The sequence below is a fragment of the Myotis brandtii genome, unplaced genomic scaffold, assembly GCF_000412655.1.
Source record: "Myotis brandtii unplaced genomic scaffold, ASM41265v1 scaffold561, whole genome shotgun sequence".
Lineage (NCBI taxonomy): Eukaryota > Metazoa > Chordata > Mammalia > Chiroptera > Vespertilionidae > Myotis > Myotis brandtii.
In genome coordinates, this window is record NW_005370085.1 from 760,207 (window position 1) to 772,063 (window position 11,857).

General features: G+C 48.6%; 1 protein-coding gene across 3 annotated transcripts in view; it reads right to left on the minus strand.

Annotated features, from left to right (window-relative positions):
• Positions 1–11,466, minus strand: part of PDE8A (phosphodiesterase 8A) — a 140,539-nt gene extending 129,073 nt beyond the window's left edge. For all 3 annotated transcript variants that reach the window (XM_014549598.1, XM_014549596.1, XM_014549597.1), the window contains exons 1-2: positions 11,352–11,466; positions 5,406–5,518 (exon numbers count right to left, since the gene is read on the minus strand). In XM_014549598.1, coding sequence (XP_014405084.1) covers positions 5,406–5,518; positions 11,352–11,448 — 210 coding nt within the window. In that variant the 5' untranslated portion in view covers positions 11,449–11,466. The remainder of the gene's footprint in view (positions 1–5,405; positions 5,519–11,351) is intronic.
• Between the last annotated feature and the right edge of the window lie 391 nt (positions 11,467–11,857).

Sequence of the window (11,857 nt, forward strand, 5' to 3'; positions counted from 1 at the left end):
TATCTTATTTTGAAGTGAAAAAACAAAACGGGAACAAATACAATATTTGTATTTGCATGTGGCCCGCGGGCCGTAGTTTGAGGACCCCTGCACCTACATTGTCTCCAGGCCCCGAAGCCACGCTGTGTGTACCCTATGTCTTACAGGGTTAATGTCTGGGCAAGGATTCCTTCCAGCTTCTGTACATAGACTTTCTCTTGGGGGCTCCGACTCATGCCCACCTCTGGGCAGAGCTGAGAGAGAACAGAGCCCTGGGGCGTGCCCATGCTCCTCCCCCACACAACACACTCGTCTCTTCCAACGCCTTCCAAAGTTTAGCTGAAACCTGGAGCTCCCGCTACACAGAAACATCCCCTCTGACTCCTAAAGCCCTGTGAGGTTGGCATTATTATCCCCACTTTACCGGAGAGAAAGTGGAGGCTCAGAGAGGTTAAGCAACTTGCCTGACATCACACAGGAAGCAGAACCAGGTTGCAAACTGTGCCCTATCTCACACCAAAGCCCAGCTCATCTCTACTGTGCAAATGACTTACATAGAGAGTCAGGGAGGCCTGGGTTTGTGTCCTTACTCTAGGACAGCGGTTCTCAACCTGTGGGTCGCGACCCCTTGGGCGGTCGAACGACCCTTTCACAGGGGTCCCCTAAGACCATCCTGCATATCAGATATTTACATGACGATTCATCACAGTAGCAACATTACAGCTATGAAGTAGCAACGAAAATAATTTTACGGTTGGGGGTCACCACAACATGAGGAACTGTATCTAAAGGGCCAGGAGGTTGAGAACCACTGCTCCATGACCTTGGGCCTGGCACCTTTGTGTGAGATTTAGTCTCCTCACCTGTCAAATAGGAGTGATAGCTCACCTGCCTCGGAGTATTGTTGTGAAGGCTCAAAAGGAAACGGCGAGAAAGAGCTTTTCTCGGAAATGAATGAAAATCCGCTTTCACATGAAAAGACGCCTTGGCAATCACGAGTTACATACAGGAAACCGAGGAGCCAAACTTCACTGGGGCTGGGGAAGCAGCACGTGAAATAGGATACACACCAGCGCCTCTGAGGGCTGCTTCATTCCCGGGACCAAAGTGGTGCCAAATGCGAGCGGCACCCTGGTTACCGAAAGCACGCGGGGCTTTTTGACTGCCGGCCGCAGTGGTCATGAATCACTCCTCTTAAACGCTTAATCCCAAATCCTGTCACCCCACCCCGCCCCCCTCTCCTCATTCATCACGTCATTTCTGCCCAACATTCTGGGTCACAGGCCGCCCCTGGGGAAATTCTCGTTCTCGTTTTCTTCTCTGGGGAGTGCGTCCTGTGTAAGTGTCCCCAAGCCTGCTTGCAGGGGGAGAAGACTTGGGGGGGGGCGGTGAATTCTGACCTAAGTGGCTGTGCGGCTGGAAAAGTCAGGGTAGCAGGCTGGGCCAGGTCATAACCAGGGCCCCAGAGTCATCCCTTCACGCCAGACTCTATTGACTGTGTAGTATGTGTAGGCGCTGGGCTGGGCCCTGAAGATACGATGATGACAGAAATAGCCCCAGGAGCCCAGCATGTGGGGCGGGAGACAGGCGTGTAATTATAGACTGATGAGGGCGGTGACGTACGAGGAGCCCCGAGCGTGTCAGGAGGAAATGACTTCATCTTGGACAGAAGAGAGTGAGCGCCAGGCAGCTCGGTCCTGACCTAAAACCTGCGTCCACCGCTGTTTGTCATGCCCAGCGCTCGTTCATCCTTCTTATAACCACGCCAGCCCTGCCTCTGGGGAAGCACAGACACCCCTCGCATCAGCTCCAATGATCTGGGCGGAACTGTGCCCCTTCCCTGTTTAGCCTGCGCCCCTTCCCTGGCCACAGGCATTGATTGAGAGATGGGCACGTGAACCAGCCCAGAGTTAATGAGTGATTTTTTTTAAATATATTTTATTGATTTTTTTACAGAGAGGAAGGGAGAGGGATAGAGAGTTAGAAACATCGATGAGAGAGAAACATCGATCAGCTGCCTCTTGCACACCCCCTACTGGGGATGTGCCCGCAACCAAGGTACATGCCCTTGATCGGAATCGAACCTGGGACCCTTCAGTCCATAGGCCGACGCTCTATCCACTGAGCCAAACCGGTTAGGGCTGATTTTTTTTAAAAGATATTTTTATTGATTTCAGGGAGGAAGGGAGAGGGAGAGATAGAAACATCAATGATGAGAGAGAATCATGATCGGCTGCCTCCTGCACGCCCCCTACTGGAGATGGAGCCCACAACCCAGGCATGTGCCCTGACTGGGAATCTAACCGTGACCTCCTGGTTCATAGGTCGACACTCAACCACTGAGCCACACCGGCGGAGTTAGTTAATGAGTGTTGATGGCGCTGGCTGAGCCTGGATCAAGCCACACCTGAAGCAAGACTATGCTTTGAACTCTTCAGCTTTAATTACAAATAACTTCCTTTTGCTTAAGCCTCTTTGGTTCTAGTTTTCGGTTTCTTGCAACCAAAACTGTCCTGGCTGAACTAGGAGAATGAGTCAGAAGCAATGAGATAAGAAATATAGGACAGAACGTTCAGGCAGATGTAAGAGCAAGTGCAGAAAACAAAGGCCCTAGAGTGACAGGGAGGAGGGTGGATGTGCAGGAATTGAGCCCCTTCTAAGCTGCGGGCCACTGTGCTAAAAGCTCTTTATAATAATTCTCTTTTTTTTTAAAAAAAAAAAGATTTTTTATTTATTTTTAGAGAGAGAGAGAGAGAGAGAAACATTGCTGTAAGCATGAAACATCAATTGCCTGCCTCCTGCACACCTCCCACCGGGGATGGAGCCCGAAACCCGGGCATGTGCCCTGACCGGGAATCAAACCAGCAACCTCCCGGTGCCCAGGACGATGCCCAACCAATGGAGCCACACCAGCCAGGGCTACCTAATAACTTCCTTTTGAGCCTTCACAACAATACTCCGAGATAGGTGGGTTAGCACTCCTATTTGACAGGTGAGGTAACTAAATCTCACACAAAGGTGACCGGCCCAAGGTCAGGGAGTAAGGACATAACCCAGGACTCTCTGATTCTGAAACCCGTGCTGTTAATCTTCATCTTGTGAGTTCTGTTCCACACGAGACGTGTTGGGGCCTCCGTCCATCCCCTTCCACCCACTGCTCTAACCAGCTGGTTCCTAAAGGGTCAGGCAGGGAGGCACCTTAGAGACTAGAGCAGCCGTGGGCAAACTACGCCCCGAGGGCCGGATCCGGCCCGTTTGAAATGAATAAAACTAAAAATAAAAAAAGACCATACCCTTTTATGTAATGATGTTTACTTTGAATTTATATTAGTTCACACAAACACTCCATCCATGCTTTTGTTCCGGCCCTCCGGTCCAGTTTAAGAACCCATTGTGGCCCTCAAGTCAAAAAGTTTGCCCACCCCTGGACTAGAAGGTCAGAGACAAAGGACTGTATTACTAGTGGCACAGCAGAGAGCATAAGCTTCATGTTAAAAGCAGCTCCCCTTGTCCTCTGTGTCCCACAAGGGGGGTGCAGGCCAGCCTGTGACTCAGAGGGAGACAGTCGTATACTTGTCAGGAAATAAAATCTGCCCTTTGCCTCAGAGGAGACACTGCCCCTAGCTCCTAAGACAGTTTGAGATCAAAACTGTCACAAGACCTGCAGAAACACCATGGAGAATTGTCCAACAGCAAAGGATGGGGAATTCACGAGTTGCCAGTACAATGCTAAATGTAAGCACAATCAGAATGAGGAGACACTTGCACTACCGTTTGAAAGAAGGACTTGTCAAAACGAAAAAGGCAATAGGTCAAGGATGGAAAGGCAACATTCTAGAAAAAGGCATGTTCAGAGCTTGAAGTGGCAAGAATCATTTGGAAACCACGAGTGATTAAGATGGAAAAACCTATAGAAAAAGTTGAGAGATTAGTCTAAAGATGTTGACTAGTCAAATCCTGAAGGTCATGAAAATAGCAAGTGAGGAGGAGTCTGGGATGGCTGGGAGCAACATTTTCTCTTTTGTTTTTTGTTTGCTTATTTGGTTTTCTTTTTTTGTTTGTTTTTAGTTTTTGTTTTTTTAGCAACATTTTTAACTTGAGCTACTGGAGGACAAAGGTTCCACTCACGGTGGGAAGGGCCACCAGAAGAGGAACAGGTGTGGGGTCAAGAGGATGATTCCATTTCAGGTAAGTATGAGGAGCCAGGACCAAATCTAAATGGAGTTGTCCAATAGGCAGTTATAACGCCTAAGAGAAAGGTCTGGGTAGGAGACACTGGCATAAAAATTTTAGTTTTAATTATGATGAATGGGTCTGATTGAAGTCAATGGAGATGGGTAGGAAAACAAGAGTAGAAGCCTTAGGAGCATTGGTGTTTTAGGGGCAAGCAGCAGAGGAGCTAAGGAAGAAAACTGACAGACGGGTCCCAGGCTGAAAGAAAGCTCAGGAGGAAGTACTTTCCTGGAAGCCAAAGGGGCAGCGCAGTGGGTGGAGGAGGGTGTCAACAGCGTCACGTCCTGAGGAGCGGCCAAGTGAGGTCATGACAGCGTATTAGTCACTATTAGTTAATAGCTTAAAACAACAAATATTTTATTATCTGAAAGTTTCTGTGGGTCAGAAAATTAGGGTGTGGCTTAGCTGAGTACTTCTGGCTCAGGGCCTCCCATGAGGCCGCAGTCAAGATGTTGGCCGAGGTTGTAGTCTTCTGAAGGGTCAGTCACCTGTGCTAAAGGGTCCACATCCAAGGTGGCTCCCCGACATGGCTCCTGGCAAGGAGCTGCAGTTCCTCACCGTGTGGCTCTCCCCAGAGGGCTGCTGGAGGGTCCTCAGGACATTGTATTTAAATGCCATTTAGCAAAGAAAAATCAACCCAAAAAATGAGTTCGCGTGTCAGAGGTTCGCCATCACTGCCCTAGACCACTTCCCACCCTGCAGCCTGCCCCTCTGCATGCGTGCCCTTGGGCCCAGCAGAATACAGAAGTCTGGGTGGGGGCAGGGCCCTTCCCTAGCACATAATTAGCATGCGCGGCCTGGGGCTGTGCCAGCGCCTGTGGGCACCCAGCTGCTGTGCGCCCAGCTACAGCTGAGCCAGAAGATCAGAAGGGATGAGTTCAAAGGCTCCTCGTCCTTTCGAAATGTGAGAGGCCGCCAGTGCCCACATGAAGGCAGCAGAGCTCAATGAGTCTGGGCTTCCTGGCCTACTTTTTTTAAAATAATATTTTCATTGATTTCAGAGAAGAAGGGAGAGGGAGAGAGATAGAAAATCGATGATGAGAGAGAATCATTGATTGTCTGCCTCATGCACACCCCACACTGGGGACCGAGCCCGCAACACGGGCACGTGCCCTGACCGGGAATCGAACCGTGACCTCCTGGTTCATAAGTTGATGTTCAGCCACTGAGCCACACCGGCCGGGTTGGCCTACCTTTGGGCGGAGAACAGTCTCATGTAAATTCGGTGTTGTCCCGGGCCCCGGTGGAAACTGCAGAGGTTCTCCTGGTTGCTGGCCATCCAAGGAACAGAGCCTGGGAATTCCTGCTGGAAAGAGTCCAATTCCAAAAGTCAGCAGGAAAGTCTAGTCAGGAGAGAAAGAAGAAGAAGGGTTCAGTTCCTCCACGGAGAGTCGGCCGGCCACAGAGCTCGCCGGAGACACAGACAGAGCCAGTCATGTCATTACAGCGAGCCTTTCTCTTCCTCTGTTTTTATTTTTAACTCGCCAGGACTCCTTAGGCCTGCTGACGCCGGGCTCTCTCTCCTCTCCCGGGGCTTGCTCTCGGATTCTGGAAGGCCAGGTCAGACCCGTGGGGCTCAGAGTGACAGCCCAAGAGCCCACCCTCCCCTCTTCCCTAAACAAGGCCAACAGGCCAGGCCTACTCTGTGTATCAGCCAGGGGTTCCGGTTGTCGGCCAGAGAATCATCTCTGGCTACCTTAAGCCAAAAAGGAACTTGGGTCCTAGCTGGTTTGGCTCAGGGGATAGAGCGGCGACCTGTGGACTGAAGGGTCCCGGTCAAGGGCACATGCCTGGGTTGCGGGGTTCAGTCTCCAGTGAGGGCATGCAGGAGGCAGCTGATCAATGATTCCCTCTCAACATTGATGTCTCCATCTCTCTCCCTCTCCCTCTGAAATCAATACAAATATATATATATATATATGGAGGGAACAAAACAATATCAGGGTAAATAGACTGCAGACTGCACAGGTTCCAAGAGATAAGACTGATGAAATCCAGTGTAGCACTCAATATCCCAGCCACATGGTTATATAGATAGGGCTTGGAAGAGAGCGTATGGAAATGTGTGCCCTGGAAGGAAGGAAGGAAGGAAGGAAGGAAGGAAGGAAGGAAGGAAGGAAGGAAGGAAGGACGAAAGAGGGAGGGAGGAAGAGAGGGAGGGAGGGAGGGAAGGAAGGAGGGACAAAGGAGGGAGGGAGGAAGAGAGGGAGGGAGGGACGAAGGGAGGGAGGGAGGAGGGAGGAGGGAAATACAGGCTGTGTGACCGGGGCAGGGTCTTGTTCTGTGCAATGAACAGCTCCCTCCCTAGAGTCCCCCGTAGCCTGATGGGTCTAGACAATGAGATGCACTGAACACAACTGCTTTCCTGGCGATGCTCACACAGACGAAGATGTGATCTACGCCCAGTTTCTCACCCGAAACAGTTGGACTTGGATAATGAGTAGAAAAGGCAACTTCTAGAAATGCCTGAAGAGAACCATTGCTCGTGTGGAGGCTGCCACCTGGACCGCGGAGGAAACGAGCCCGGAATGCTTCGGAGGGGCCAACACGCTGCACTAATCTTTAATGTATTGATTGGCCAGCTCCCTGGGAAAAAAGTTGTGTGTCAATACATGGCTTTAGTTAAGAAGTGAAGGTCCGAGAAGAAACGGCGAGGGTTTGCTGGGATCCGCTGGGTGCATCAAGGTTTATAGGAAATAAAATCAAGAGGTTCTGGGAGAAATTGATGTCCGGTCAGGACACAGGAGCATCAAACAACATGAACTGTACGATCAACAAACCTGGGGATTCACTGGGCAGTGCCCTCCCTTCCTTCTGCCTTTTCATCTGCGCAAAATAAAACACAGCAACAATAAACTGGAACTTTTAAGAAAAGCTAATCTAAAAACAGTAAGTGGAATGAATAATTTAAAACGCTAGGATCCGGCAAAGTATGACTTTGAAACTTATGACTTTATGCTTAATTATAATGATCGATTAAGGAAATCTGTGTATGAAAATTAAAAATAGGGAATCCTAAGTGATAAAACTGAACAGAAAAGTAAAGAGAAAACGCAATGATGTGAAATTAAAATAATCCTTAATTCTGAAGATGAAAATGGTCCCTGAACATACTTAAATTACTTCTTGGTCTTGTAGTCTTATATTATTCTTTCATAAGAAGAAATTGTAAAAATTTTTCTTTATACTAAGAAAATGCTGCTGAAACACATTTTCTGAGTGTCTATAATATAACGTACTAATCACTTGGAGATGTACAAAATTATTTCTTCCTAAAAAACATGGAAAGTTGAAAGTGGGTCTTGAACACAATTTCAAGTAAATTTCATAAATATACGTGTAGTGTGATATTTCAGACGTTTTGATTAATGACAAAAAGACTGACTCATGATATCATTCCTCAATACAGACGATTATTAAAATTTGTGTGTATTCCTTTCTACCATTTTTATTTGAATTAATGTTTATTAAATAGTTATCATGGGGTACATAAAATTGTGTATCTTTTTTTTCATTTAACAGCATAACGGAAGCATTTTTTTTTCTGTTACTAGAGGACAGCTACCAAATATATTCTCATGTGTCAGCATTTTTTATTGTCTTTGTTGGGCATTTGAGTTGCATGACGGAAGGCTGTGCTACAAACACCACTGCGATGAACCTCCACCCGCAGATGTCTGACTCCCTTTGCAGATGGATTTTGCAGAAATGCCAGCAGTTCTTCTCCTTCAGGTGTCCATGGCCTCCTGCCCTCCTGCCTCCCGCCCTCTTGGCATGTAACTGAGTGCCCTCCGACGCTGACGTGGAGCTCAGCCATGTGACTTGCTTGGCAAACAGGACATTAGCAACCCTGACACACACGAGTGCCTGCACATTGGCCCTTTCTCCTGTGCTCTCGGGGAACTCTGTCTCCATAGCCACAGGCAGGGCTAGCTGGCTGGGTGAGGAGACGCACGGCCAGTTACTACCATCCCTTCTGCAGGCCTGGCCACCACCCCCCAGTAGGGGGCGTGCAGGAGGCAGCTGATCAATGATTCTACCTCATCATTGAGGTTTCTATCTATCTCTTTCTCACTCTCCTCTCCTCTCTGAAATCAATAAAATATATATTAGAAAAAAACAAACAAACAAAAACCCCTATTCTATGCCATTTGCCCTGGGTGCCTTGGCCCTGGTATTCCTATACAGGCCTCTGCTGCCACCTCCAAACCACCCAACAGTGGGCCAGAGTGGAACTGTGGCTTCCGGGTTCACTCAATCTGTGTCTGTACAGCAAGCATGTCAGACTTGCAGCCCGCGGGCCGCATGCAGCCCACAACGAATATTTTTGTGACCCTGCCAATGTAACAGTATGTAAGAAATGTTTTTTTTATTTTTAAAAAATATTTTTATTGATTTCAGAGAGGAAAGGAAAGGAATAGACAGATAGAAACATCAATGATGACAGAGAATCATTGATCGGTTGCCTCCTACACACCCCCCACTGGGGATTGAGCCAGCAACCCAGGCATGTGCCCTTGCCCGGAATCAAACCTGGGACCCTTCAGTCTGCAGGCCAACTGAGCCAAACCAGCTAAGGCTGTAAGAAACGTTTTAATAAAAATTTTGTAACTTAATTTTTACAATATCCTGTTAAACATAATTATTAATAACGAACTACAATGTTCACTAATGACTGATTACTATAATCGTGTTGCATTGATTTCCCTAACGCGCCTTACGTGCAGGCGCACCATTTCTCTCCACTAATACTAGCAGCGAATATTTTAGCAGCCGATGGCCACATCATTAGTCTTGGACTGATTTGTTTGGTGTGCGCCACAGGAAATATTTCGCTTTCGGAGACCAAGAAAAAAAAGTTTACTTGCATTACGCTTATTAATTTGTGCAGTGATTCAGTGTCTGGTAAGTTAATATTCAAGAAAAAATATTAATTTTTATTAAAATGTTCTATGATTTTATGTTAACGGTGACTCATTTATTTCAGCCCTTTGTATTCAGCATGTCTCTATTGAAATAAAGCTACGTTTCTATGAAAATTGAAGCCTTTGTTTTTTTTCGGCCCACATACACTCAAACCTTGTTTATTTGGCCTGTGTTAGCCTTTGAGTTTGACATGCTTGCTGTACACAAACCTGCCTTGTACCCTCAGCCCCACCCTCAGTCTAACTCACAAACCCAGACAGTTCCTGGGTTGCACAGGTGTGGCTGAGGCCAGTATTTCCAGGAACAGCAATGCTTTGTTAGAAACAAGGCCACCTGGGGCCTGATGCAACACCCCCGGGAGTAGGTTTCCTTCCCAAGGTCGCCCCTGGAGTGGGACCTGAGGCAGCCAGTCCCCCAGGATTGCTGCCAGCGACACCGGCTGGTGCTAGCTCTCTCCTGAGGGCTTAGGCTTATGCAACTTTTTAAAAAATATATTTTATTAATTTTTTACAGGGAGGAAGGGAGAGAGATAGTTAGAAACTTCGATGAGAGAGAAACATCGATCAGCTGCCTCCCGCACACCTCCCACTGGGGATGTGCCCGCAACCAAGGTACATGCCCCTGACCGGAATCGAACCCGGGACCCTTCAGTCCGCAGGCCGACGCTCTATCCACTGAGCCAAACCGGTTTCGGCACAACTTTTTAAAACATATATATTTTTTTATTTCAGAGAGGAAGGAAGAAGGGAAGAGAGAGAGAAACATCAATGATGAGAGAGAATCATGGATCGGCTGCCTCCAGCATGCCCCACACTGGGGATCGAGCCTGCAACCTGGGCATGTGCCCTGACCAGAACTGAACCTAGGACCTTTAGTCCATAAGCTGATGCTCTATTCACCGAGCCAAACCGGCCAGGGCTGCAACTTTTCCTAAGATTTAACCCTTTTCTTTTTGGCCTCTATGTTCATTAGCCTGTCTGTGTCTGGCTGGATTCTGTGCAGTCCGTAGGTAAGAGGGTGAGAAGTGGCTAAACAGCAGGGAAGGGGAGGATCAGAGTAGGACAGCGGGTCAGGCTGTCACTGTTCCTTTAAGAAGCAGGGGCTTTCAAACTGCATCACTTCGCAACTTAATAAATGTCTAACCACTGAGAGGTACACTGGAAACTAACATAACATCGAATGACAATTGTCATTGAAAAATAAAATAGCCCTGGCTGGTTTGGCTCAGTGGATAGAGCGCCGGCCTGTGGACTGAAGGGTCCCGGGTTCAATTCCGGTCAAGGGCATGTGCCAGGGTTTCAGGTTCGGTCCCCAGTAGGGGGCGTGCAGGAGGCAGCTGATCAATGATTCTCTCTCATCATTGATGTTTCTGTCTCTCCCTCTCCCTCTCATCATTTCCTTTAATCAATAAAGATATATTACAAAATAATAATACTAAAATAAAACCGGGAGAGTCTCAGGCAAACCAGGGCTTCACCCCAGAAGAAGGGCATGGACCCTCCCCTAAGGACGCTCTTTGGAAGTCACACAATATGTAGGCCTTTCACTCAGCTTGACCTTTCCTTTCCGCTGGGGATTGTGGGGGAGGGGTGTGAGCTCTGTGTCGGGGATCCACCCCCCACCCCACCCCGGTATACCTGGCAGCCACTCCACCCCAAGCCTTGTCACCTCCTGGACTCTACCTGGGAGCAGGGCCTGGGACCTTCCCCTCTTCCTGCCTCATTACTCTCCACCCCTTTCTCTCTGGAGTAGAGGTCTCTCCTTCCTCCTGGCTGCTCTCCAAGACCCACCCTGTCCTCCTTCTCCCACTAGCCCAGCGGTTCTCAACCTGTGGGTCGCAACCCCTTTGGGGGTCGAACGACCCTTTCACAGGGGTCGCCTAAGACCATCGGAAAACACATATATCATTACATATTGTTTTTGTGATGAATCACTATGCTTTCATTATGTTCAACTTGTAACCATGAAAATACATCCTGCGTATCAGATATTTACATGACGATTCATAACAGTAGCAACATGACAGTGATGAAGTAGCAACGAAAATAATTTTATGGTTGGGGGTCCCCACAACATGAGGAACTGTATGAAAGGGTCGCGGCATTCGGAAGGTTGAGAACCGCTGCTCTAGACTGAAGGGGCTCGCGTCCTGGGGTGCGTGACTCCCGCAGTGGGATGCAGATCCCCGTCAGAATTTCCTTTTCAGGTCCTACCTTCCTTCAAGGCTGTGGCGTCCTTTGACCGCTTGGGGCTCTGCCCTCTGCAGCCTGGGAGCCAAGTGGAGCCAGGGAGCCAGCTGGGGTAGGTCATCCAGAGTCCTGAGGCACCGGGTCCGCTCCCACCGGGAACGCGCAGAGGCAGCTGCCAGTGCATCCACCCCACCTGGTGGAGGAAGAGAGATTGCAGCCTGACACTGCGTGTACTTTTTGCAATAGCTTCCCTGCTGGGAAGAATCACTACTTTTTGTCGGCCTGCAGACTGAAGGGTCCCAGGTTCTATTTGGGTCAAGGGCACAGGCCCAGGTTTCAGGCTCCATCCCCAGTAGGGGGCGTGCAGGAGGCAGCTGATCAATGATTCTCTCTCATCATTGAGGTTTCTCTTCCTCTCTCCCTCTCCTTTTGTCTCTGAAATCAATACAAATATATATATTTTTAATTTCTTTATTGATTAAGGTATTACATGTGTCCTTATCCCCCCATTATCCCCTCACCCCCCCCCC